Below are 25,984 nucleotides of genomic sequence, written 5' to 3' on the forward strand. Positions count from 1 at the left end.
AATGGGGCAAGAAAATATTCATGGCCAAGTCATTACATGTCACATTTACCCTCTTACCTTTCATTCACATATTTTTATATTTGCATTAAGCTATGCTTGTGTGTGTGTAGGAATAAACACTACCCAGAAGAGATCCCTGAGTAGCTGTAAATAAAACCCAACTCCCAGGCTGGAACATGTGCTGAGTGCTCAGGGGCAGGATTAGGAGCTGCGGATCCTCATGTGCTGCACAGCTCAGGCTCTACCAGAGCCATGCTGGGCACTCCCAGGTGCTTTCCAGGGTTTCTCAGGCAGGTCTGAAGATAGCCTTACAGTCAGCATTTCACATTAGCTTGGAATCTTTGGATCTATAAAGCAGTATTAAAGCCTGCTCCTCTGTTTTTAACCCCCACCATGACATACATGGAAAGAGCTGCTGTGTGCAAACTGTGAGTTGCTTAAAGAAACTGAGTGCCTGTGTTAGCATAGAGTTAGGAATTATGGTAGGAAAAAGATGGGAGAAGAAAAGTTATTTCTTCTGGAGTGCATCTGTACTACCCAATGTTTGACCTTTGAGAATAATTTAGTGGTGAAACAGTTTTAAGGATGACTGTCATGCCTGGTATAAAATATACATTGCTGTATAATCACATGTCTCCTGGGTTTGGTAATCAACTTGATGATATATCAGCTGTTCTTTTGCCAGATCAGCAATAAACATTTGGCTAAAGCTGAATCTATAGCAGTGGGAATTTTACTAGCAGTGTTGTGGTGCTACATGTGTTTTGGCTCTTAATGTAAAGGTACAGTGTTAGAGTAACAACTCCCAAGTCTTCTCACCCTCATTATGAAGCTAAAAGCTGTGTGAAATACACTGTAAAAGCAAACCTGTTTTTTTCAAAGAAAACGTGTAATGGATATAAAAGCATGAATGTTTCAATTAAAGCTAATGAGTGCAATTTATCACTTACCTCTGCTTTTCTTTGCTTTTCAGCTCATGGGGCATTCTGAATGGGATCACAAAAGAGGACCCAGAGGCTCACAGGTGAGTTGCTCAACATTTTGTGTTTGATTTTGGCTTTTGGTAAATTTGAGGCATTCAAGCAAGTTTTCCATCTGAGACTGGCAAAGTTGTTCATTCTGTTAATATCTACAGGATCAAATCAATGGAAAAAAAGCATAAAACCTTGACAGCTTTCAATGACATAATTTTTGAGCTGTAATCCAAATAGCTGATCAAGACAGAGCTGGGTAATGCAACAGAAAGTTTCTTTCAGTAGCAAAAAGGTGGATTAGAGGTATTGAGAAAGCATTTCTTTCTCAACTATCTCCATCAGGACATGGCAGGATTGTAATTTCAAATAATGTGTGTATGTTTTGTGTTTCTTGGGGGTTTTTTAAACCTGAAAAACTTGCAAAACTCGGACGGCCCTCTCACCTTGTCCAGTAATGAAAGGATTAGTGGTGTTAGAGCTGTGTGGGGAGGTGCAGGAAAGCCACGTGCAGCTACTGGTTTGCTCTTGACATATCATTGAAAAAAAAAATTGTGCTACTGCTGATGCATTTTAAAATTATCTTTAGAATTGCAATTGCTGCAAAGGAGACATTGCTACCAATATTGATGTTCAGGAATTTTCCTGCTTGGGGAAAGCAGTTTTTCCCATCTAGTGTTGAAATTAGAACTCTGGTATTTTGGAATTGCTTTTCCTTCAGGTGAAGGATTTTCATACAAATATGAAGATCTTTGCTAAACCTATAATAAACAGAATCTGCTGCTGTGGAGTTACATGTTTGCAATCTGAATCTCAGTAGGATAGTTTCTAGCCTAACCTTCAGAATCCCCCTTGCAGAAATCACTGGATTTGTGGATTTACTAGAAGAAATATCTTTTTAATGTGAAAATAGCATATGTTAATCAGGAAGTTGCTGCTTATTTAATAGAAAAGTTTTACTATTTTTAATGCAAAATTAATTTACTATATTTTGATTGTGCACTCTTACTATTTCAGAATTCTCCTTTTCCCTGTCTTTCTAAGCTACTGTCTTGCATCTAATTCCAAAAGCATCTTGAAATTCCATTAAATAGCTGAAGATGGGTTGCAGATCTGATTTTTACAGGTGGCAGCCTGTCATTTTAAGTCTCTCCTGGACAGTGCTAGCAAGGAGGAGGGAAGGAAAAAGAAGGGAGTTAGGCTTAGGTTATAGGGAGCCAATTTATTAGTCTTCTATGATCTTTTAATTCCTATAGAATAAAATGAGGAAAGTGGAAAGATGGATCTTCGGAAGCCACTTGTGTATGTGAATGTTAGAAGTGTCACTTGTGAGAAAAGAAAGTGGAACCACTGATATGCCATAATATAAAACTAAAATCTACATATGAACTCATAAAGTTATTCTAACAAGGCTCATTAAAATAACTGATTCAGTGAAGATTTTTTAAGAGCTAGTAGGTTTTCTATGGCATGTGTTGAAACATGAGAGGAAACTACTACAGTGCATGTCATACTTCTTAATGACCTACTTGGAAAACATGTTCTTTTTCTGCACGTAGGAGTTAAATGCAAAGTGCTGTAGTTACAGGGAGCGATGGATGTCAAATGAAATACACTGAGGCTTGTGGGAATTTCTGTTTGCAGGAGTTTGTCTCATGATAAGCATCTGCAATTCAATAGAATGTCAATGGGACAAGTAAAAAGCTGTCCTTACAATATTTAACTTGCTTCTGACTTCTACACCATCATTGCACTCCCCTTTTAATAGATTACACACATGTATGTATAGGTATGTGGGTATGTTGTAGGATTCCTTTTCTTTTAGAGTAATTATACTATTAAGGCTGCTGTAATTAGGGTGTAATTATAGGTTGCCTTACAAAGAGCAATGAGTTCCTGGCTACCTACTTGTTCTTTTTTTTATTCCATTACTTTTCATCTCTGAAGACCACACTGCCTGCTCTAAGTGCTTCATGCAGAAAATTTACTCTATGGATTTGAAATCAAGCAGAAAGTGCAAAGTGAATTTCATTATGTTCCCTGCTTAATTTTTAAAATTAATACAGGTTAGAATTTAGGTGTGAAACTTGAAAATGGAGTTCCAAGTTCATGAAATTCCTAAATGTTTAAAAATGTTTCATTCACCTAAACAAATCTCTCTCTCTCTCTCAAATATACAATGCAGTCTGTAGAATCATCTCACTCATGTGAGTGGAAAATATTCATAACCATTTGTAATGTTAGCTCATGCTATGAGAAAATGTGATGAGCAGAATTCATCCTTGGCATATTATTGCTCTGCAGAAAAAAAAAAAGCAAATCTGCTAAGACATAGAACTTGATACTTCTACAGTGTTTCAGGTGGGGCCCACGGCACGCTTTGTGCACACGTTTTTACGAGGGACCTTGAATGTGTGGGAGGAATTTGTTGCTCTGTCACCGAGGCTTGTTTGGCTTGCTGGAGATGTAGGCGTAGCCCCAGGAGTCAGTGGAATCGAGCAATCGTTCCTCCAGCATTGTAAAATGATGATCGAGAGAGAAACACAGGTCCAGGGCTTTTAATTCTTTTTAAATATAAAAGCTCTCAATTATATATCTGAGGTGCTGCGTTTTACCCCTCCAGTTCCTAAGCAACAGCTATTTTCAGATTGAGTGCGTCTGGTGTTGTCTACCTACTTCAGGCTTTTGCGAGGTAGCTCGTCAGTGAAGGCTGTTCCTGCCTCGACCGATTCCCTGTGGTGTGGCACTGCAAGGAGACAGATGCTTAGAGAAACGAGAGAAGCTTGAGTGTAACGAGTCTTGACCTTGCAGCTCACACAAACTTGTGTACCACGGGGAGCTCTGCTGTCTACAATGAAGCACAGGAGTCAGAAATAAGGTTCTTGACACTGGTTTGGGAGAAGCCTTTTTCTCAAGTCTGGAAAAACCTCTAGAGCAGATTCAAAATGATGAGCCGGAAATCTCTGTACTTGCTGAAGCGTAGATGGGAATCGATTCCCACTGCTGACCAGGTACTGTGCTCTGGTGCCTCTGTTGTGTCTCTGCTCTTGCAATGCCACTGTAAAGAGATTTGTGGTGATTTAATGGGGGTGGTTGGGGTCCTCTGCATACAGTGAGAGCCAGCTGATCACATTTCCATGATGAATACTGCAAGATGTTGGGAAAGCTGGTTTTGCAAGAGCATGTGCTTGTGAACGTGGAGATGCCATGACAGCCCACTAAGGCAGACTTATTTAACCAACAGAATCTCCTTGCCTCAAAAGTGAGATTTTTCTAAAGGTTTTAGGAGCACTTTATGTGAGTGCCTAAGGAAAAGTGTAGTCTCCTGTTGCTGGGTTCCTCAGTGCATTCCCCAGTTCCTTTGTTGCATTTCATACCTTACATATATGTAGGAATTCACTGGTGCATTGGCAGAACCTCTGCATTTTCAGAATCATCTTGGTTGATGCATCATTTCAAGTATGTTAACAAGGATGAGAGTAAAGCAGATTTAAGCAGAAAATATATAAACATCTGCTGGGCAAAGCAGATGTAATGTAAAAATTGTGGGATGCTGTTAGGAGCATTCTCACAGTAAGTAGGACTAAGATGGGATGAATGAGAGTATGATTGGTGTATTTCCTATTCTTGCTCCAGGCACTCCAGGATTCTCTGAATTTTTTTTCAACATCTTACTTGGGATGCAAAGACACTAAAAAAAATTAATTCTAGAAATAATCTTGAAAGGAAAGTGGAGGTGTTAGCATGTTCCAACTTGGTTTTCTGTATATAAAACGGTTGACTATGAAGGATTGACTTTATCAGTGAGAGAGAGGCAAATCAGGAGAAAATTCTTCAACAGAAAGAAGGATGGACTGCAGAAATGCTTCCCAGTTTTTGTTATGGATCCTCCTGTGTACTTTTTTATTGAGAGGAGGAAGGAAAGGGAAAGTGGAGGTGTTAGCATGTTCCAACTTGGTTTTCTGTATATAAAACGGTTGACTATGAAGGATTGACTTTATCAGTGAGAGAGAGGCAAATCAGGAGAAAATTCTTCAACAGAAAGAAGGATGGACTGCAGAAATGCTTCCCAGTTTTTGTTATGGATCCTCCTGTGTACTTTTTTATTGAGAGGAGGAAGGAAAGTGTAGATTACATGCCATATTTTATAGTATTGTAGGTTTTAAATCTGAATTGGACAACTGTGAACATCTAGAGACCTCAGACTTATTACCTGTCACAAAATACCATCCTGTCACATCATAATTCACAATAAATTAATAAGACATTGTTGATGAATATACCTTCATTGTATTAAAATGGAGTTGAATTGATCCAGTTCAATCAGGCATTCTGAAATCTCCTGATAAAAAGGAGTAAATATATGCTCTGTTGTTAAGTGAATAATTTGACATCTTTCTCTTAAGATGATGTAGAGACAGTAATGTTGTTTAAAAGAAAGCTGTATTTCAGCCTCACTTTTCCAGTATGTCCTTTTCCTTTTAATCACTCTAACCCTAATGTTGCATTGCATCATACTGTATTACAATATGATGTACATGGGAAAAAGAAGTATTCCTTACCCAAGTGTGAGTTGTGGTTGACTGCACTGAGCTGTGTATCTATTTCATCAGCAGCCCCTCAACCCTCAAGGGTGTTAAAAGAGGAAATGAAATTTCCCCGACACTTCTACCACTTTGGGAGAGTAAGACTCAGTAAGCGATGCAGATGGAGTTGACTTGAGCATAGTGTGAATCTGTAAGGATTGACTGAAGGTAAACTAAGGGAGGGAAGATGATGTTTAGCTCCAAACACAGATATTTGCCTAACTGTTTGTGCTGCCCCTCACACTGGGTGGCACAAATGAAGTGGGGTTGCTCTGCTTGTTCTCCTCAACAGTGCCTTGTAGGAAAATGCAGTTACTATGCAAGATTACATTCTTAGGGGGCAACTTCTTGAGTGTTTTAGGCTGATCCTGTTCATAAGTTATTGTATAAGAATAATACCTCTACCTCTTGGTGCAAATTCATTCTTTACTCCTTAAAGAGATGCACTAGCTTAGTATGATCTAGGCTTACCTTGAGGAAATTATATTATCTTTAGATGGGTAAGTAGAACATTGTAGGCTACTTCTCTCTTCAGAGTAGATAAAAGAAGTAGATTAAAAAAGACCAGTGGAAGGAAATAAAATCGAATTCTGAATGTGGGATTTGAATGTGGGCTTGATCTTACTTCTAATTTAAAATAATATGTCAGAGCTGAGTTTTAAAAACATGGTAGATGTAAATCCACAGTGAAGTCTAATACTCCATTTGCACAAACTTTCTGTTTTTTTAAAAATCATTGAGTGGCTTTTATTCCTCATTTTACACACCTTACATCAAATCAAATGACACCCAGAACTGTTTGGGCAAGGGTGAGCAGGCTGAGAAGAAAGGGTAGAAAAAAATCCACAGGAGTGGTTATGATGTCTATAGGCAATATTGTTGAAGGTTGTTGTTTTTTTGGAGATAGGTTGTTATATAATTTTATTTTTGATCTTTCAAGCACCACTTATGCTCACAGACACTACCTAACAGAAGTCTCCATGGTTTCCAGGCTCTGATACGACAAGGGAATTTTTTGCTTGGTTGTTGGCTTTTTGTGTGTGTGAAAGTCTGAGGAAAGCGGATTTAAGTATGAACCCTGAATGAGTTCTTTTTTGTTTCAGCTGATGAGAAACATCTGATCTAGCTATGTTTTTATATGTGGAAGAGCTTTATCCTGTGGATGTTTTGCATGAGTAAATTTAAACAAAATGATGATGAATTAAATATTGTATACTAGCCTTTACTCAACAAACTGTAGTATCTCTTAATGCATCAGTCTTGAATGTCTTTCTCAATGACTTCAGAAAGAAGAATTTATGAATGCTTTTCTTTCTTGTCCATCCAGCAGTTCAGACTGCCTAAAAGTCTTTCTGGAAGTTTCAGTACAGGTTTGGGGGGAAATTCTGTTGGGTTTAGGTGGTGTATGTGCCTGAGGATCTTGTTTCTTGGACAGATCCTAATTTTTCATCCCTGGGAGCTGCAACTGAAAATGATTTCACTGAATGGATATGGATTTAAAATGTTGTGGTAACCAAATGAGCCAGAGGTGTTAAATACTTGCCGTAAGGCTGTTGAGTATTTCCCTCAGTGTGAAATTCCCTGTAGATTTCATGAGCCATAGTCTTTGAGTATAAATTGTATTTGACATTGGTCCTAAGACAGGAAAAATCTCCACACATTAACCCATGCTGGAAATTTGTTTCATTGATGACTGTTAATTTAAAAAGAGGAAATAGATTTATGCAACAATGTGAAAACCAAACAACCAATAACTTACAGAGATTTATACAGCTATAGATTGTTGAAAGGAATGTACTATGCACTTAAATAAATGCAGTAATATTTCTTTAGCTAGAAATACATGCTTAAAGCAGTGTAAGCAATTGTGATGCTTTCTGTACCACGAAGTCACCAGTTTAGAGTTGGATGGATTAGTGTTAAGCCCATGCAGTGATGCCTCTCTTACCTGCCAGTGATTGATAACACAGCAATGCTGCAGTTTGCATGTACAGTGCAATATCCTGTTCCTTACCACTGATCCACTGGTTGGGACAAGCTCCCATGGCCTATAGCCCATGCAGGGCGAAACAGCAAATAAACTGTTCCTCATATGACTTGAGTCATAACTGTGAAACGATAAATCAAGGGATTTTCTGAGAGAGCTTGATGTAACATTACATCATGCAGCCATCATAATGTGAGTGTTCATGTATGAAGTAATTCTGATGGATTAAAGCTGCTGTAAAGAAATGAAAGAGGTTCACTTTGTCAGGACTGGGAACTGTTTTCACTTTCTTTTTTTTTTTCTTTTTCTTTTATTAATGGCTCACCTCAGCCACAGACATTTTTGCTAGTTGCATCTTGCCTTTCTACCCTGAATGGTCCTCACTCATAACCCCTACACATCTATGAGGATGGATACAACATATCCAATATTTTTAGAAGAAGGCTAGAGGTCCTATGCTTTCTTTTTCTCTCAGATGTCCATTCAGTTCAGACTTTTCTTTGCTGCTGTCCAGCTGCCCTTGCATCCAGCAGCCTGACAGCAGTATGGCACTGCTGAGGTTCAGCCAGAGTCAGGTTCACTAGGAACTTCATGCTGAGGAGGCACAAGCCTTTGTAAGACAACTGTTCTTGCATCTCGGTCACAGTCGTGAAGGCATCAGTGTGGATGCTTGTATAGGGGAGAGCTGTGGTGGAGGCTGACTTACAGGCAGGACAGCATCAGGGACCTGAATGAAAACCTTCAGTGCAGCAAGGACTTGTGGTATGTGCCTCCTTTCTGTGCAAAGCTCATGAAGCTTTTCACAGAGAAAGGGGATGAAGCAATGGTTATGGGTGAGGAGGCCTCGAAGCAGTCAGTGTGAGACTCTGTAAGTCTCCCTGGCTCACAGTTTGCCTATGGATTAGGAAAATGTGCAGTAGAGCCAAGGGCAGCTGGAGCCAAGAAGTTCCTTTTCCTTTCAAGTGTCTGTGCCTGGTGGATTGTGCCTAGTTATTCCTTTTGCACAACCTGTCCCCCAGGCAGGCTGTGACCTGTAGTGGGAGCCAACCTTGCCATGGCACCACCACCACCACCACCACCACACGTGGTCTCTTGAGGTGGTTTCAGTGGCAGCAGAACAGTAAACACACACAGCTGTGGAGAGGCCATGCAAGCCAAGGTAGAGTCAATGCAGTACCTTATATAACTGCATTTGCTTAGAAGAAGTGTGTGCCAGCAGTCAGTCAGATGGGCTGCAGGAGCAGCAGGATGGGTGACCACAGGAGCTCCCAGCTCCTCCTGCATCTCCAACTTGTTCAAATCCATGCACCCAGGTGTTACAGCCTCATCTGTCCTAGCTCATCTCTCCCCCTACTTTCACTTTTGGAAGGTCCATGGGGAATACGTGCCTGAAGCAGAAAGACACATCACAGCAGTGATCTTAATCTAATCCCTCTTATTTTACCTGAAAACAGGTTTTGCAAAACAACAAAAAAAAGCTTCCTGTTAAGAATGTTTTTGTGGTTTTCCACAGTTATTCATTGTTAATAAAACCCTACATTATCCTTTCATTCAGCAGACAAGTTTTCAAAGCTTTAGTGGCAGAGCAGGGATTTGTGGAGTTTGGGATGTTATGAGAAAGAGGCCTCATGGGAGGGTTGTGGGTTGGTTGGAATATGGAGCTGGGCTGAGGCAGGAGAGTCACTTTTGCGCAGCAGGAAAGGTGCAGAAAGCTGAGGCTAGGATTAAGAAATGATCTATGAAATACTTCCTTGCTTTCTAATGCAGCAAATTAGTGAGGTAGAGCAGAAAGCTATCTCAAAGAAATAATCTGCCTCAGATTTGGCCTTGCTTCCCTTCAAAGTGAGGCGTTGAGCCACAGGCACTAGCTGCAATTGTAGGACCATTTCTGTTTGTACCACAGGCTTTCTACTCTGCTTATCTAATGAATATGTGGGAAGGGAACAGGGTGGTAACGAGCTTGGCACCTCAGAGAGATCACTCTTGCCTTGCCAGTTCACCACCAGCACTGCTCAGGGTGTGAGTGGAAAGGTTCTGCGGGGCAGTCGGGATTGTAAGGATGGGATGTTCTGAGAGCAGAGTGGTGCACCTCAAAGAGTTTAGTAGTCAATAATGAGTAAAACAGTGTCTCTTAGTCTCCTGGAAATGGCTATGCTGGGTAAAATTTTCCAAATATAAATGAACTGTTGCAAGGGAAAACGTCAGCACAAACATTTAAAGCTTTGAAAAAGTATTAAGCAACTGAAAAGAGGCTCTGATGAAGGGAAGTGATGACCACACAATAATGCATGACATGGCCAGCTTCCCTGTTATAAAAAAACCCCACGTTAAAATGATGCAGCACTGTGGCTTTTGTGATGATAGAAGACTAGATTTTTTCTCCTGACCACTATTAAAAGCGGAGTTGTGCCACAAGGTGCTCTTTTCATTTCCAATAAGATTTTATTGCATATGTGTGTTTCAGGCATTTGTCGCCTTCCCAAACAAATATTTGAACACAATCATTGCAATTTTTTTTCTTTCTGTATTCAGAGATGAGCCCAATTATGAAATGAACATGATTAATGTGCTTAATTTTTTACTGAACTGGGATTATGCCAGTGTGCTTCGACTGGTGTGTTAGTAGTAACATTTCTAAAGGATATGGGTGCACTAACCTTCCTTGCAGAGTTTCCACAATTCTATTGGTGTTGGAAGGTGTCTTCATTAACGAGGACAAAATGAACTGGCTGATTTCAGTCTATAATGGAAACTTCATTTTAAAAACATTTTTATTAATACTGTATTGTTTTGGCTTTTTTCCCCTCGCCCTGTGCTTTGTGTCCATACTGGGGAAGATATGTATGCTATAATTGCTGCTCTCTGGGATAGTTTAAAGGAATAAATAAGTGAAAGTATTTCCTATTGTTCCTTCCTTACAAAAACACATGCTGAATTCTCTAGTAGCTCATTTTATGAGTTTCCCAGTGGAAAAGCTCACAGCTGATCAGCTCTGTTCTCAACAGCAGATGTTCTTTTTCTTGACTTTAGTAGTAAGCCATAATTTTGTTCTGTGTCTGATGGATCAGTGTTCAAAATTTCAAACTGAATTATTAGAGCAGCCTCCTGAGATTTTAGAATAAACCAGAGCTGGAGTAAATCTTCAAAGTCAAGTCATAAGAAAGAAAACTTCATGTTGGGTTGGATTTTACAGATCAAAGGTTCATTGTGTAATGGGTCTGCATTGCTCCAGTTTCAATGCCTGAATTACCCTGAATGTTACAAGAGCAGGATGAATTCTTGCAGTCCATAAAGGAAATCTGGAGATTATCAGGTCTAGAGTTCATAATTATTGACTTGCTGGCCTCTGTGCAGGACTGAAAAAGCTACTAGTTATGGTGAATAGACAAACCCTTAGAGGAGAGAGAGAGGCACCAGTTACTGAACCTCAAAAAAGGGAAAGAAAGAATTTAGTATGAAAGAGGTGTTAATAACCTGAATGACAGAGTGCACCCTGAGCAGATTTGCAGATTATACAGAACTGGGAAGAGTGGCTGCTGCAGCAGGTGGTTGTGCTGCCATTCAGAGGGACCTTGACAAGCAGGAGAAATGGGCCAACAGGAATCTTACTAAGGTCAACAGAGGGAGATCCAAAGGCCTCCCACACTGCCAGAGAAATAACTGCAGGCATCTACAGACACAGGACTGACTGGCTGGGGAGCAGCTTGGCACAGAAAGACCTTGAGTGTCCTGGTGGACACCAAGCTGAATATGAGCCAACAGAAAACTGAACTGCATTGGGCATTGGCAACAGGTTGAAGGAGGTGATCCTTCTACTCAGCTCAGCACTGGTGAGACACATCTGGAGTGCTGGGTACAGTCTGTGACCCCAATACAAGAGGGACATAAAAATACTGGAGTGGTTCCAACAAAGGACCACAAAGGTGATTAAGGGACTGTCAGATGAAGAGTGGCTGAGAGAGCTGCAACTTCAGCCTGACAAAGTGTGGGCTCAAGAGGATCTTATCAATAAATATTGATATAAATACATAAATACCTGTGTAATAAACACCAGATGTGAGAGGGTGAAGGAGATGGAGCTAGACTCTTCTCAGAGGTGCCCAGTCACTGGACAAGAGGCAATGGGTACAAACTGAAATACAGGAATTCCCATTTAAAAGTAAGAAGGAAGTTGTTTACCATGGGTGACACTGGAACAGGTTACCCATAGAGGCTATGGAGCCTTCATCCTTGGAGATACTTTTTGTTTTCCCTCCACCTTCCTCCACAAGCACATGAAATTCATGAGGAGGGAAAAAAAGGCTGTAGATGGAGAAGGGGAGCCAGGAAAAAAAATCTTTCCAAAGAGAGCTGGAGCTATATTAAAAACCAGCTACCAAGGTAGGGATTTAAAACATGTAATCCCTTTGCAGACTACATGGATAGTATTTTGGTAGAAACCCAGATAACCTTTCTTTCTGTTTTCAGTAACTTTGCTTCTGAAGCACAAGAATTCACTTCTCTAAAAACAAGAAAATACCACTTGTTAATATTCTCTATTATTCTTCTGGTATCTGACAGAGAAACAATCTGAAATTTTCTGTTATGTGCAGGTTTGAAAGTCCATCTGGTGTTCTCACATATGTGCCCTTGGCTTCAGAGTAAACCCCACACATAGAGCATTTTCAGTTTTCACATCCAGGATAGAAGGACCTGAATATTCCAAACTTAGGTGATGGACATGATAGAAATGTGGAATGGCAATAAGCTTTTGTGTCATATTATCATGGACCAATTTTTATAGGTGTCTAAAAATATCAACTCTTGTGCATATAGAGATTGTGTTTTTGGACTCCTGGAGGGTTTTATGTGCTTGCTTCTTTTAAATTAACAGTTGGAGTTGAGTGAACAATCTGCAAATAATTATTTTATATTAAGTTCTTCATTAAGATGCAGAAAAGGAGGGGGGCTTAGCTGACAAGAGAAGCTGCAGCACTGCTTTCTATTCCTTACAACTCTGTGGGATGTGAAAGTGATGAATAGCTGAAGTCAGTGATTAGGATCTTGAAGGATCAACGTTGCCTTTGAGACAAGGCTGCCTCAGAATGGTGACAGTTGCTGGGATTTTGATGTGGTTGAATTCTCATCACAGAAACAGCCCCTGGACAAAATCACACTGCAGATTTGGACTTGTTTCTGTCCAGATAGGAGTTGTTAAAATGTATGACTGTACATGTGGTTTCTGTGCATAGTCTTACAAACAGACACTAGCTTTTCTTTTTGAGCTACTACTAATAGTAGCATGGACAGTGGATACACCTTGATGGTGGTAGAGGAGCAACACAAGGCACAGTGTCTCCTCTGTCAAAGGACAGTGGTACATCAGCATCTCAGTTGTGATAATCCCCCCAGCATGCTTAAACTCATGCTGTGCAGTGTACATGTTTTACTGAAGAGCAAGTAGAGCATGGGAGAGAAGGAAAAGTAGAAACTGAAGTGGAAGTACCCTAAGAGGGGTGTAAGGCACACTGTCTTGTCCTGCACTAGCCACATTTTCTGGAGTAAATCTCTTAATGTGGGGCATCCCTTTAGCTTAGGGACTGCATAGACAGCATCTTTCTTTCAAGATTGTGATGATCCTGCTCCACCTCCCCAACACTGAGTGTTAAAGTTGGGAAAAGGAAACTGGAAAAGTTATGCAACTGAGTGGTGGATTCCTGAGATGCTAGAGGTCCTAGGGATGTGCTATTTTTGTTGCTGCAGGCATTTAAAAAGATGTACTTCCAACATTTTGTTTTGGAATTATTACTGGAGTTCTGAAGTCCAGGAATTTTTAGCAACTCCTCGCCATAGGAGCAGAAAGAAACAAATCCAAGATATTTTAATATGGCACACATAGTTCTGTTGTTGCCAAAGGGAAGTGCTCGACTTAAATGTCAAGACAATGTTAGCAACAACTGACCTGAGAGAAGTGATCTGGTGATCCCAGTCCAGTTTCTAATGGTCAACTGTCTTTCACTGAAAACTCTATCTCAGTTTTTCATTGCTTGGGAGGTGTTCATTGTGTAATGGATGTGGAACCTGCACTCTGCTTGTTTCTTTAAGTCAGGCCCTTTGGAGTCCTTGCAGTAGGGCAAATGAACCTTCCTATATCAGCATCTCTTTTGTGTGGTCTAGAAGGAACCACTTGATGTGGTAATTACATAAAGACACAGAACAAGTTTTGGGTCAGACTTTTTGTCTGGAGTTATTTCAAAGTGCACCTCCTATGTCTCTTTAATTAGGAATTGGTGTGTCATGATATCAATTGCCTTTACAAAGCAGTACCATTTTTACTGATATGAGTCTTCCCCTCACGGCACTTCATCTCATTTGGAGGACTGTTCTCTGTGCTCCTCTCACTTGCCCAATCATCCCTTCCAGTATGAAGCTAACTGCTTAGAATCTATCCCATTCCCTGTCATGTTGGAGTAACACTGATGATGTCAGAGGACCATTTAGTCCATTACCAAGAAACTGGAATTTAACTTAGTGTGTAAGCTCCTCACACTGCCATAAAATTTTATATGCATGTTTATCATGGGTCTGTTTTACATGCAAATTTTTTGGACTCAGTAATATAGTTGTTATTTTTCTAGATATTACTTCAGGGTCCTCAGTTTGACTACTTGCTCCCATTCAGCTGTAATGCCTGCCCAGTCCTTCACAGATATTTCTATGTACTACATCCAGACTGGCATCCCATACATGTTTTCAGCTGACAGAGTGCATGTCAGCACTTACTACCTTATCTTCACCTCCACATTTGATGATATTCTTCTGTATGCTCAATTTACTGTATTAGGGCCTGTAATTTTACTGTATTTGGACCTGTATCACTTTTTTTCCCTTCAGTTATGTTCAAATGCCTCTTTACTTTTTGACTCAGCAGAGAGTGTAGAGACCTCAGAGTTATGCTTCCTCCTAATTCACTTCTAGATTCCTCTCAGGCCTCCTTTGTATCATCTTTGGCTCTGTCTAGGTCCTTGAATACAACCAAAGTTGCCTTAGCCTTGCCAACCTTTTTTTTCCTTTTGCAACATTTCTGATATGGAACTTATCCCATTCACAGAATGTGGTCTGGGTTCTCGGTATTTAAACCATAATCAACCTACAACTATAGCTTCGATCTTTAAAATAAAAGTCTTTTTCTGTTCAGGAAAAAACTTCAAATTGTGCTTGTTGCTCATGTCCATCTGTTAGTACTTTTAATAGTTTGATCTGCTCTTATCAGAGCCTAACTATACCTTTCAGCTTTTGTCCTGTATCTAAACTTGGCTCTTTCACTGAGCCATTTGACAGCGTCATAACCTAGTGACACTTTCTAACCCAGGAAAACAAACCAAAAGCTGAGTCTCTTAAACTTCTTTATAACTTCATTTTGTTGCTGATGATATTTAGTATTTTTATAGGGTTTTTAAAAATTCAGAATACATTTTCATTTTTGTTGCCATGACATTTTAGAAGCCAAATCCTTATGTCTTTATTACACTACAAAACCTACTATCTAATATGAGAATACTGATAATTTACAAACCAAAAAATGGCTCTCATAGTTATAGTAAACTTTCTTATTATTGGTTTTTACTCAGGTGATAGAAAATGCTCATCTCTGCAACAGTTCTTTCACAGAAACATCGTAACATATGATGTGATCTTTTTTTACTGTCTCTACGCTTTTTTTGCTTGCCACTCAGAGATCAAAGTGAATTTGGCACTGGCATTTCAGTATATAAAAATACAATCTTTGTCTATTCCATGCAATTTTATTTTATTTGCCTTCTTTCCATTAATGTCACTAATCAGTGAATTTTAATTATATCACAATTCATTAATGAGGATGAATGCTTTAAAATAAAAGTACTGGGGCGGGGGGTAGGGAAGATGAATTTAGAAATAGGAGTAGGTGGTGAAAACTGAAAATCCAAGGTGGGATTGCCACTCTGTCTAGGGGGGTGAAATAGTCTGCCCTGTGTGTATTGTGCTCTGGATGCCTTAGCAGAGTGTAACTTGATTTCTGAATTCCTGGCATATTGCTGAGTGAGAATTGCCATCCAGGTGATGCATTAATTTGTTATGTCTGTGTGATGATATTACATTAACATCAAGTGAGATCTTTGCATAAGTGAAAGAAAATGACTCACTGCCTTCTGCTTTTTGTCAGTATTTAGGATACAGTTAGTACCAAGGTATTCAGATTTCTTTTGTGCCCTGACTGTGCTGTGGGGGTGGGAAGGGTATCTGGGTCTAGCAGTCCAGTTTGTGGGTTTCTACTGCTGCCAGGATGCCTGAGCACTTGCTGTCTACTCAGTTTTCAAAGTGATGCTTGGCAGAAAACTGCCCTGTGCTGTGTCAGTGAACTCATCCCCTCAGCTGTTATTGCTGCACACAGGTTTGCCTTCTGGGCTCAGTAATTGGCAGAAGACTTCTCAATTATTTAACGTGGGTGAAAGTGTTGTGAGACCTTGACACCACCACTTGCCTCATGTTGTCCACTTCATGATGCTGTGGTTTAAGTTTTGAGGCCATGTACAAAACTCTTCATGGTTTTCTCCTCACTGGCTTTCCTGCTGCAAGAAAGAAGATTATTTTTTTTTCCATGCTCCATGTCTAGATGCACTGCAGAAGGAAGAAATAGGAGGGAATTGCTAGTATTTATATTTGAGTTTATGAGCAAGGACACTCTTGATGCTGCCTTCTGCTGGCCATCTCTTCCCTATAATCCCTCATGTACTTGAGCAGTTAAAGAGGAACCTACTGCTTAAATACAATCAAGAATTTGATTTTATTGGTTTATTTTCTGTATTACAACTTCGGTGTCAGTCTTGTAACAAGGAGCTTACCCCCATGCTTTGCTGAGATGTGCTTTCTCTATTTAGTGTTTAAAGGGAAGGCAAGTAACACTTTCAAGTCTCAGCTGATGAATGGCACAAATGCTGACAGAAGTCAAATAGTCATAGTGCCTTGTAACCCCAAACAAACAGCATTCCCAGCAAGCTGTGTGTGTTCATTTGGAAGCTGATGATGTCAGATACAAAGTCCTCCTTTTGCCAGACATTCTCCAAAGCATTTCTGGCAGAGGCTCAGCAAGAGAGTGACAGTGTTTGAGGCATCTGATCTGGAATGACTTAATATTGTAACAGCCCATAACATATACTTTATGTATCTAAGGAAGGGTGTGAGACCCCATCCTTTTCTCACATGCAAGGGTTATCATATATTGTGAGACACATCTAGCAGTTGGGTGCTGGTTTGGTTTTTTTCTGCTCTGCTGTCAAGCTGGAGTTTCATCAGATTTGCATTTTTTGTGAATAATGTTTAAATAATATATTTTCATAAGTATATGGATAGACCATATATGTAGGCATGTGGGAGGGATGTGGGTGTCTGCTGCATTTAAAATGACATTTTATGTAATGCAAAAAAATGCTCTTAAAACATGAGAAAATGTGTCATGTCTTTGTTGCAAAAGTTTTATTTCTGTTGTTTGTTATTTGGATCTGATGTATCAGACAAATCTGCTCTGGAGAACCAATTACAGCTTTGGTGTGTGTAGTGCTGGGCTGTTTGGTTCCAGGACTGGCCATGGAGAAACCAGAAGCAGCATCTACACAGGGCCTGCATTTTCAGTCCTGGAAATTAACTTCCTGACCATGAAACCTGTCTGTACCACAGGATTTTGAAACAAATTCTTATTTGTTGTTTACTCCTTGATAATCAGTCCTGAGGAGAAATGCAGATTGGTCTGCAGCTCCAGGTATTCTGGCTCTCCAGTGAGCCACATGACTCCTTTCTAAGTTTGAGTAGTTTTCAGAGATGTAATAATTTCATGGATTTTTTTTTCTTTATATGATTAATTTTCTATTGATTAAATAATGTCACTATCTTTTAGAAGGCAAGGCAGAAAGTACTAATCCTAGGAAAGAACAACTGTTCTCTTTTGGAGCAGGAAGCACTCGTGAAGGTCAGCTAGACAGCACTCCTAGTGTCAATGTAATCATTTAGGTTTAGATGGCTTGCAATTAGAGCTTAACATAAACGCGTTACTCTACAGGCAGAAAATCTAATTAAACCTAATTAGCCAGTAATTTATATTTGACATCCTACACACCCCAATTCACTACTGTAAATCCACTAAGAGTCAGCTGGACAACCAAGGTAGGAGTGGGCTGACTGGGCCAGGTAAACTCTGACCTGGTCTTGAAGCCTTTCCCTTTCTGGTTTGGAGGTCATACCATGCATTACTCCCCATAAAAACTGATGGTCAGGTAAAGGAGTCTTGTCAGATTTGAAAAGTATTTGGCTTTTATGTTGCTGTCAGACTTGGTTGAAAGCAGCCAAGAGGTTTCAGCTGTTTCAGGAGAAGGCTTCTGAGGGATGGGGAGGAAGAGGGGTACCACAGAATTAACGTTATTGCAATATAATACTGCCAGTGCATAAACAGAATATGTAATATGCCAGACATTTTGTATCTATTAGTTTGTTATAAATAACTGGGATTTCCAGCCAAGAATACTTGGTTGAGACCAGAGCATTTCTTAGCCTGTTTGGGTAATTCTTTTGGCTGCTCTGTGCTGGAGTTTGTTGACATACATGAGAGAATGCAATACTTCCAAGAGTGCTCGTTAGATGGGGATTAGCACATATCTGTAATTACTGTCCTGATTACTTCCCTGATTGAATGTAAAATGAATAACATACGTGTTAGCATTCATGTAAAATACACAGATTAAGGAACAGGATCATAGCTCTTTCAGATGAGGTTTTGCACTTCCCAGCAGGAGGATGACTGAAAGAATACATTTTGGTTTTTTGATGCAGACACATCATTAGTTGCTGCCACAGTGGATACAAATTTCCTTTGACATTCCCACTGAAATTAGATTACCTTCCCTCCCTCTGTTTTCTGATAAAATTATTAAAATTACATCAGCATAAAAACATAACAGAAGGACCATGTGACCACAGCAAAGAGACAAAACAGATTTCAAAGCAGATACCATCTTTTGTGCTGCTTAAATGCTGCAGGACTCCATATGAGCCTAGAATCGGATACAGTATAAATCTTCTTATCCAAACTATTTAGTTAGAAATAGGAGAGAAATAGTTTAAAACTGTTTTCAAAGAGAAGTTGTGATCTGACAGAGGTTCTGAACTATTAGACATCCACTGTTGTCATGATGCCTGTTGCTTTCTGGGGGAGGTGGCAGAGGGTGTTGGAAAGGTTTCCTCCGTGGAATAGATGCAGCACAGAAGAATCTGTTCCTCTGCCTCCGTTTTGATCTCTTCCACCTCTGCTTTGCTTAGCCTACCTACAAATGACAGTGGCTAGTCGCGACTTGAGTTTTGGGAGGTGTTTGTGGGGTTTGAATTGAGTTTTTTTGTTAGAGATTTCCAAACAGTGTAAAATTTCATGGTGAATACAACTAAAGAATTTAGGCAGAAGGTACAAAACAAGTTTCTATGAATTCAGCTGGCACACTAGTAATTGTAATATTTCAGGGTTCCTCTCATGTGGCATCTTTATTTCCTTCCTAACCGACCAAACTTAACCTGCTTTGGGAAGAGTATTGTTTTTGGCAGGACACTGATGTGTAGATGCAAGCAGATTTGCTTTGATATTTGGAACAATTCAACCTCTGTTGAATCAGGCAGATATCCTCGATAACATATCCTATTTTTCAGCTCACCTGGCTTGTCTGCTTCCAGCAAGGGAGAGATCTCTCCTGGTTAGCTTTGGTATCTCTGTATCACACTGCATCACTCCGTAAGCAGCACCATTAAACCACCCAACATCTGTGTTTCATGGCAAGTGTCGGTGGCCTTGACTATGTAACTTCTGAACTATTGATTTGCCTTTTGCATTCTCATTTTTTCCCCAACACCTCTGAGACATTTGGAAAAAAATTTCTAAAATACAACTTCTTACATGTGAGGAATGCACAGGGTGCAGTGGATATAGTTCATAGAAGATGGAGCAAATTTAATCTCAAAATCAAACAAAAAACACACCCCAACACATCTAAAATCAAAAAAGCAGCACAGTTTGGCAGAGGAAATGCAGAGAGAGACGAGGCTCTATCTGCCATCAGAACTAAGTGCTTGTGGGAGCTCCTGAGCAGCTGGGGTAGCACAGAGACAAGGTGAGAGGGCAGTAAGTCTGCTCAGGTGAGTAAACCTGCTCCAGTGCCTCAGGCTCAGTCAGGGCACAGTGCAAACTCCATCCTTGTGCTGATTGACAAACACTTTCCTTCTTGTTTGTGATCAAAGCATCTTGTCTTTGTGCTGCAACGAAATATTTTGATACTGTGAGATGTGGAAACTCCACATCTCTAACCATCCTGTGCAGAAAACTGCACTGGGCAGATCACTTTTCTGCTCTCCTGTGGTGTCAGGTACTGTCTCAGCAATAGCTAAATGTGCAGCTCAGTTCACAGGAGTGACAGCTCCTTGAAAAGCTCTCCTGACCTAACTGGTCTGCTTTCTCTTGTGTGGAGACAAACATCTTCTGAACGAGTGAACCAGATTTAATCCTGCCTGTAAACTATCACCAACAGTGCCTCTGGAGCCAGCTGCAGGGTGTTTGTCACTGATGAAGCTGTAGGAGCAGAAAGAAAGCTGCCTTTGATTTACCAGTCTCAGATGACGTAGCAAAGATGTCAGGAAAATCATTTAAGGACCTGTGAACTGACGGGATTTATTGAGTTTGTAGAGAACTAGGAATGGTATGATGTCGTTTTGGCACTGCTCCTTTTCCCATGGTAGATATGTTGTAACCCTTTTTGGAAAGTGTCTGTGTTTTGCATGTCAATGTGCTAATCAAGTTTTAGGTAAACGAAGGCACAAAAGACTTAGTCATTGCTCCAGCACTTTTCTCAAAAAGTTCAGTTCCAGCTGCATGCACAAATATTTTTCTTGCATATAAATCCTCTTTCTGTAACAGAAGTTGTGAGGCACATAATACTTTTCCTTAGGCTGGTTGTTTGGATATTTTTTAAATTTTTTTTTCCTGCATTATTTCAGAGGGGAAGAAATGCCAAAGAGTTTGTGTGCTTGGATGTGTATGAGTCAGTGACTGAATGCATGTTTTATTCATCTTCTCATTTTTAGACTGGAGATATTGTGGCACCCATAAGACATGACTCAGGTGAATCTGTGCCACTGTCAAAGTGCTTGGGTGTTTCGGACCAAACCCTTTGCCCCATGTGACTGCATTGACTGCATTAGCTGATCTTAATGTGTAGCTTGGTTTTTAAAACATTTATGCTATTTGTGGGCCTTCCTGCCACCCTCAAAATAAAAATAAATTAAATAATAAAAAAATAACTGAATTAGGAAGGAAAAAAGACCAACAAGGAGATAATGCTGAGAGGGGGCACACTGTTTTGCAGAGAAGCCTGTATAGAAATGGAAGAGGATGATGAAAACAAGATGGTATCTCCCCATCTCATCTTCCTGCCAGTTCAGGATTTGTCTGTGGGGGTTATCCTGTGCCACTCTCCAGTGGGACAGCGATGGAAGTTAGCAGTGTAGCTGTCAGATGTCATCCACCCTCTTCTTATTCTCTTAGTTTGAATTTAAATATTTTGAAGGTTGATGAACTTAAATTCACACACTGATTTAACAAAACCTCCAAGTTTGTGGGTTTCAGTGTAAATCATTAGAATGCCAAGTAACTGAGGTTGAAATTTTGAATGGTTGTTTATGCCAACAATTTATAAGAGTGGAGGAAATAAACCTTTTCTGAACAGCTTTCTTAACAGAAAGTGTGACTTAAGCCAACAGCAATGTGCAAATACATAGCTTAGTGCCAAAACTGCCTTACATGAATTAGATTTATTATACACCAGACAGAAAGAAATTCAAACATTCACTTCAGCCCTCGTTCTGTGTTGAGATCTGAGTATGGGGGGGGTTGTGCTCAATCTGTGTGAGATAAACTTCTTGGGAAATTAAACTTTGGAAGAAACTCCCCACCCATGGCATTTTTTGCAGTCAGGTTCACGTGATCTCCTGTCATTAGAGTGTGGGTGAACTTCCCAAACCCTGACATTGCAACTCTGCTCAGTGTCACAGCTACAGTATGTCAAGCTCGTAACAAAATAAACCTCCCACCGGAAACAGCTTCACTTTGAAGTTCACAAACTTGCTCTAGTCTTGGATTTAAAAAAGCAGTATCATATATCAAATAGACTGAAAAGTTATTCCAAGCTACTTTTCCATGATAAAGCACTATGGTTTGGCCACTGCTGTAAGTACAGATGTACTCATTGCATTCCAGGCTTTGCCAGTGCTTTATTTTATTTATGGCTTGCTCCCTTCTCTTTTTATTTTTAATAACTGTTGGTAAAATCTGTCACATTGCTCCATGCTAAAGACTTCAACACAGTGGTAAATTAAATTTAAAACTCTTCACAATGATATATGTGCTAGATTGGCTAGCGTTGCAGAGAATGCAGGGGTTAGCAAAAAGGCAAGTTCACAAGTGGGAATTAGCTACCCTTTGTCAGAAATAATTTTCTCCTGCTAAAACTGGAAAGTAAGAGCAGTAATGCAAAGCTTGACCAAAAGTGCAGAGTGTTTCTACAGAAGCTAATGCTGGGTGCACTGACAGAGCTCCTACTTGCAGTGGCCCCAGTTTGGTGAGATACTTGACTGTAAGTCATAGTCTGAAGTCTGCATGTGGCTGATTCCCCACTTACCTTGAAATCCTCGCTCTCTTGCTGTGATGACAGTAAAAATGTGATTAAAACAGAGTTTTAGTTACTTATCTTAATGAGGGCCACTACCATCAGTCAAAAGTGTGTTCCCTTGAAATAATTATAGTTGTACACACCCTTCCATAGGTTAGGAAGGTGCAATAAAGATATTAAAGGACCTTAGAATGAGACCAAAATTGGGCAATGCCATTATGAAGTGGCTTAGTAATGAAGTAAACACCTGCTCAACTTTCTGGATGGGAACCTGTGTTTCTAATTTTTTCCTATTTGGCATTTTTTTGGAGAGCATAAGATCATACTTCCTTAATGAGCCACAACGTTGCATGGTTATTGTGTTGGTAGTGCAATCAAATGGCCTGTAATTTCTTACCATTATTCATCCTTGTACAAAGAGTTTATTTGGAGTCTTTGCCAATTTTATTCTTCCCAGGATATTAACATTTTGGTACTTTTAGCCTAGCGGAAATATTTAATCAGCTTGTTTGCTAATTGGCTATAAAAATGTGAGCATAGCACCTACATTGTAAAGCTTTAGTTAAGCTTCTGACTGTGACTTATAGGATTGTCATAAAACTCTGAAACTGTCCTCAGATGAGGATTCACAGCCTCCAGAGGAAGTTAGCAAGGGTTCCACGGGACTATTTCATGCACTTGACAAGTACAGAGCTCTCACCTTCATGAGTGTGATAAAAGGGGACCTTGTAAGTGGTTTAGCCCTCAGTGCCTGAGGCAGGATTTCCATATTTTACCTTCCCTCACTGGACCTGCAGTGCTGCCCGGATTTTGCCAAGGCCACATTCTTTCCACTGCCAGAGGTGTTTAGGGCACTATCAGCTGTGAATTTGGAAACACCAAGCTCTCAGCAAGGGGCTGGCACACAAACAGGGAGAGGGGAATCATCTCAAGTGACATGACCACATGGACGTCCTTGGGTTTATATTAATAATTTTGATTAACAACTCAGTATTGAATTCAGAAGTCTGAAACATTTTTAAAGTCTTTGAATTTAGCTTAACTTTAGTTAAGATAATGAGTCATGAGTTTGTAAGGCTCAGACTAATGCAGGTTAAACAAGACCTGATTCTTCACCACCTCAGCACACAGGGGTTACCTAAGAAACAAAAGCAATCAACATAAAATTGGGGCTGTGCTTGTACATTATTATTGTCAGATCAACTGAATCTCTTTCAACGACTCAGTTCAGAAATCCCATTTCAAAGGCTGGACTCCAGGATCTTCTAGGTCTTTTCCAACCCAAATGATTCAGTGATCCTGTTCTGAATTACTGCCTATGAGGCCTCCTGTCTTGGAAAAGTCCTTCAGGGCTTCCTTCTATGGGTTTTAGCTTGCTCAGCTCTAGTCTCCACACTGAAATATGGAAGCATCTCCAAGAGAGAGGAAGGCAGTGAAGGGGCAAGGGACTTCCCCCAGCCCTGAGTATTTGCTTCATGTGGGAAGTCCATGAGTTCTGCATATTGTGGTAGTTGGAACAGTAGATGAATTGGTCCAAATAAACTTTCAGGTATGTCTGGCAGGGGAAGATGCAACATTGATTAGAGAGAGAGGTGACTTGCTTGGAGAGTACAACAGTGCAACTAGAAAACAGGAAATAGCAATAGGAAATACTATCAGTATAAGAACAAACAAATATTTGCTGAGGAAAGTCTGCAAGTGGCACCACTTTCCTCCCACACTATGTACTGTTGCCAAAGTGACAGGCTCCCTTCAAATAAGTCACATTTAATGTATGCAGAGTGAATGTCAGTGTCTGAATAATCCTCACAAACCTTGAAAATGAGATTAATTTCAGAATCCTGAATTTTGGCTATCTGTCTGGACATTATGTTAACTAGAAGCTGAAAGTTCATTAGAGTGGAGCTTCTGAGAGACTCCTGGGAATGTCACAACAGCCATTTCTTGTCTTGGCTGAGAGGCTTCATGTTCTGCAACAGCTCCAGCAGGTGAAACTCACTTGTCATACAGACACAGAGAGGCTGGTTTTCTTTTGAGTGATAGATTGGAATGGATGGAGAGACATCTTGCTGCTTTTGAAGACAACACAGTCCTCAGGATGACCATTTAGGTATAGGGGTTGTATTTCTCAGGAGTTCATTGAAATAGTTGTCTGAGACAGTGAAACAAGACATGAAAAATTCTTATTTATTGCTGAACACAAGCTCTACTGTGGAGTGTTCTAAGCAGAATCACTGAGTGGGATTTAGTTGTGTGTTCAGACTTTAGTCTGAAAATTGTTTATATTTAAAATTGACAGGATGTGATGCAGATCTGAGAGATAGGAAGAGAATTCAGAAAATCTCTGTCTTGTCTGTCACCTTTGTAGCTTTAAGTTTCTTCTCTTCCAACCTCAAGTAGAGGCTTTATATCTAGAAAAGTATGGGAGGATGGTTTTGTTGTTTATGTGTTTTATGAAGTCAATAAACAAATGTTAAGCAGAAGTGATTATACCTGAAATGGCAGCAGGGAATAGCTCTAGCTCTTCTCCATCCTCTGATTCATTCCTATATCAGGATTTACAACTAACCCAATTAAATACACACTTTCCTCGTAATTGCCCATGTGCTAGCAGAAAGTAGTCAGTTGTCGGGGGTTTTGTTCATTTCTGGGTTGGCTGCCTGAGAACATAAGGATTTGAGGAGAAACTGTGGAATTACCCATAAATTTTCTTAATTGAATTGAGCATAAGCTTTCAAGCTTAAGCTGTGAGCAAGGAAAACTTTCCAGTTTCCAGGCAGAGCTGTCTCATTGCAGTTATTTACACAGTGCTGCTTTGACTTGCTGTTAAAAAATTACACTGAGGCAGAGATTAGGAATTCAAAGAGCAGTTTTGTAAGCAAAAATGCCTGGGTTTCATTCAGTAAGAGGAGATGTGGTGAAGGAGGGAGAGAAGGGGGGGAGTGAGCAAGGCAAAGAAAAAGGACTATTACTTCAGGCAGGTTTGCATACGTCAGTCAGTGAGACCTTGATCCCCTAGAGCCTTAAGAATGTTCTTTGTGTTACACCACTACAGTAAAACAACTTAGAGCATGTAACATATGTGGCCTAGATGGCAGGTCAACCTCTTCCCTCCATATCTCCCTCCTCACTGTCACCCATCTTGTATGGTTCTGGGTCCCAATTTTTTGAGAAATAGCTTTGAGAGGACTGAGTTTCTGTCACAAAGCTGCTGTAAAATTTCTCACCCTTTATTGAAAGTATCTCATAAGGTCCTTTCTTCAGGGTTTAAATGCGTCTCATGGAGAATATATCCACCCTTTTAATGTTTGTTTTAAAGCAGTGTACTGCTGCCCTTTTCTGCATGTTGCTGTGGATTGTTAAGAGATTGGAAATAACTGAAGTATTTGCTAACAGCAAAATGTACTTTAATACAAAAAGATGCCTGTTTACATGCACATGTGTTAACAGTATCATTTTAGTTCATCACAGAAAAGGTATCTTACACCATGGACCTTAAAATGTTGGCATTTCATGTGAAAATTCAGGGATTTTTCTGTGTCCACTGGCATGTAATACTTGGGACCTATATTGTACATTCTATTACATATAATTTAAAATTAGTAGCTGTAGCTTATAATATTATCCCTGCAGGAACTGAACACATTTTGTGCAACATCTTAGGTCATTTATTTCGTGTCATCATGAAATGCTTGTGTGAGATTTCAGTAAAAATAGTACAGAATTTCT

General features: G+C 40.0%; 1 protein-coding gene across 1 annotated transcript in view; it reads left to right on the forward strand.

Annotated features, from left to right (window-relative positions):
- Nucleotides 1-976: 976 nt before the first annotated feature.
- Nucleotides 977-25,984, forward strand: part of PDE3A (phosphodiesterase 3A, cGMP-inhibited) — a 77,701-nt gene continuing 52,693 nt past the window's right edge. Inside the window, exon 1 of the mRNA XM_009071680.1 lies at nucleotides 977-1,024. Coding sequence (XP_009069928.1) covers nucleotides 977-1,024 — 48 coding nt within the window. The remainder of the gene's footprint in view (nucleotides 1,025-25,984) is intronic.

Source organism: Acanthisitta chloris, unplaced genomic scaffold (genome assembly GCF_000695815.1).
Source record: "Acanthisitta chloris isolate BGI_N310 unplaced genomic scaffold, ASM69581v1 scaffold3133, whole genome shotgun sequence".
Taxonomy (NCBI): domain Eukaryota; kingdom Metazoa; phylum Chordata; class Aves; order Passeriformes; family Acanthisittidae; genus Acanthisitta; species Acanthisitta chloris.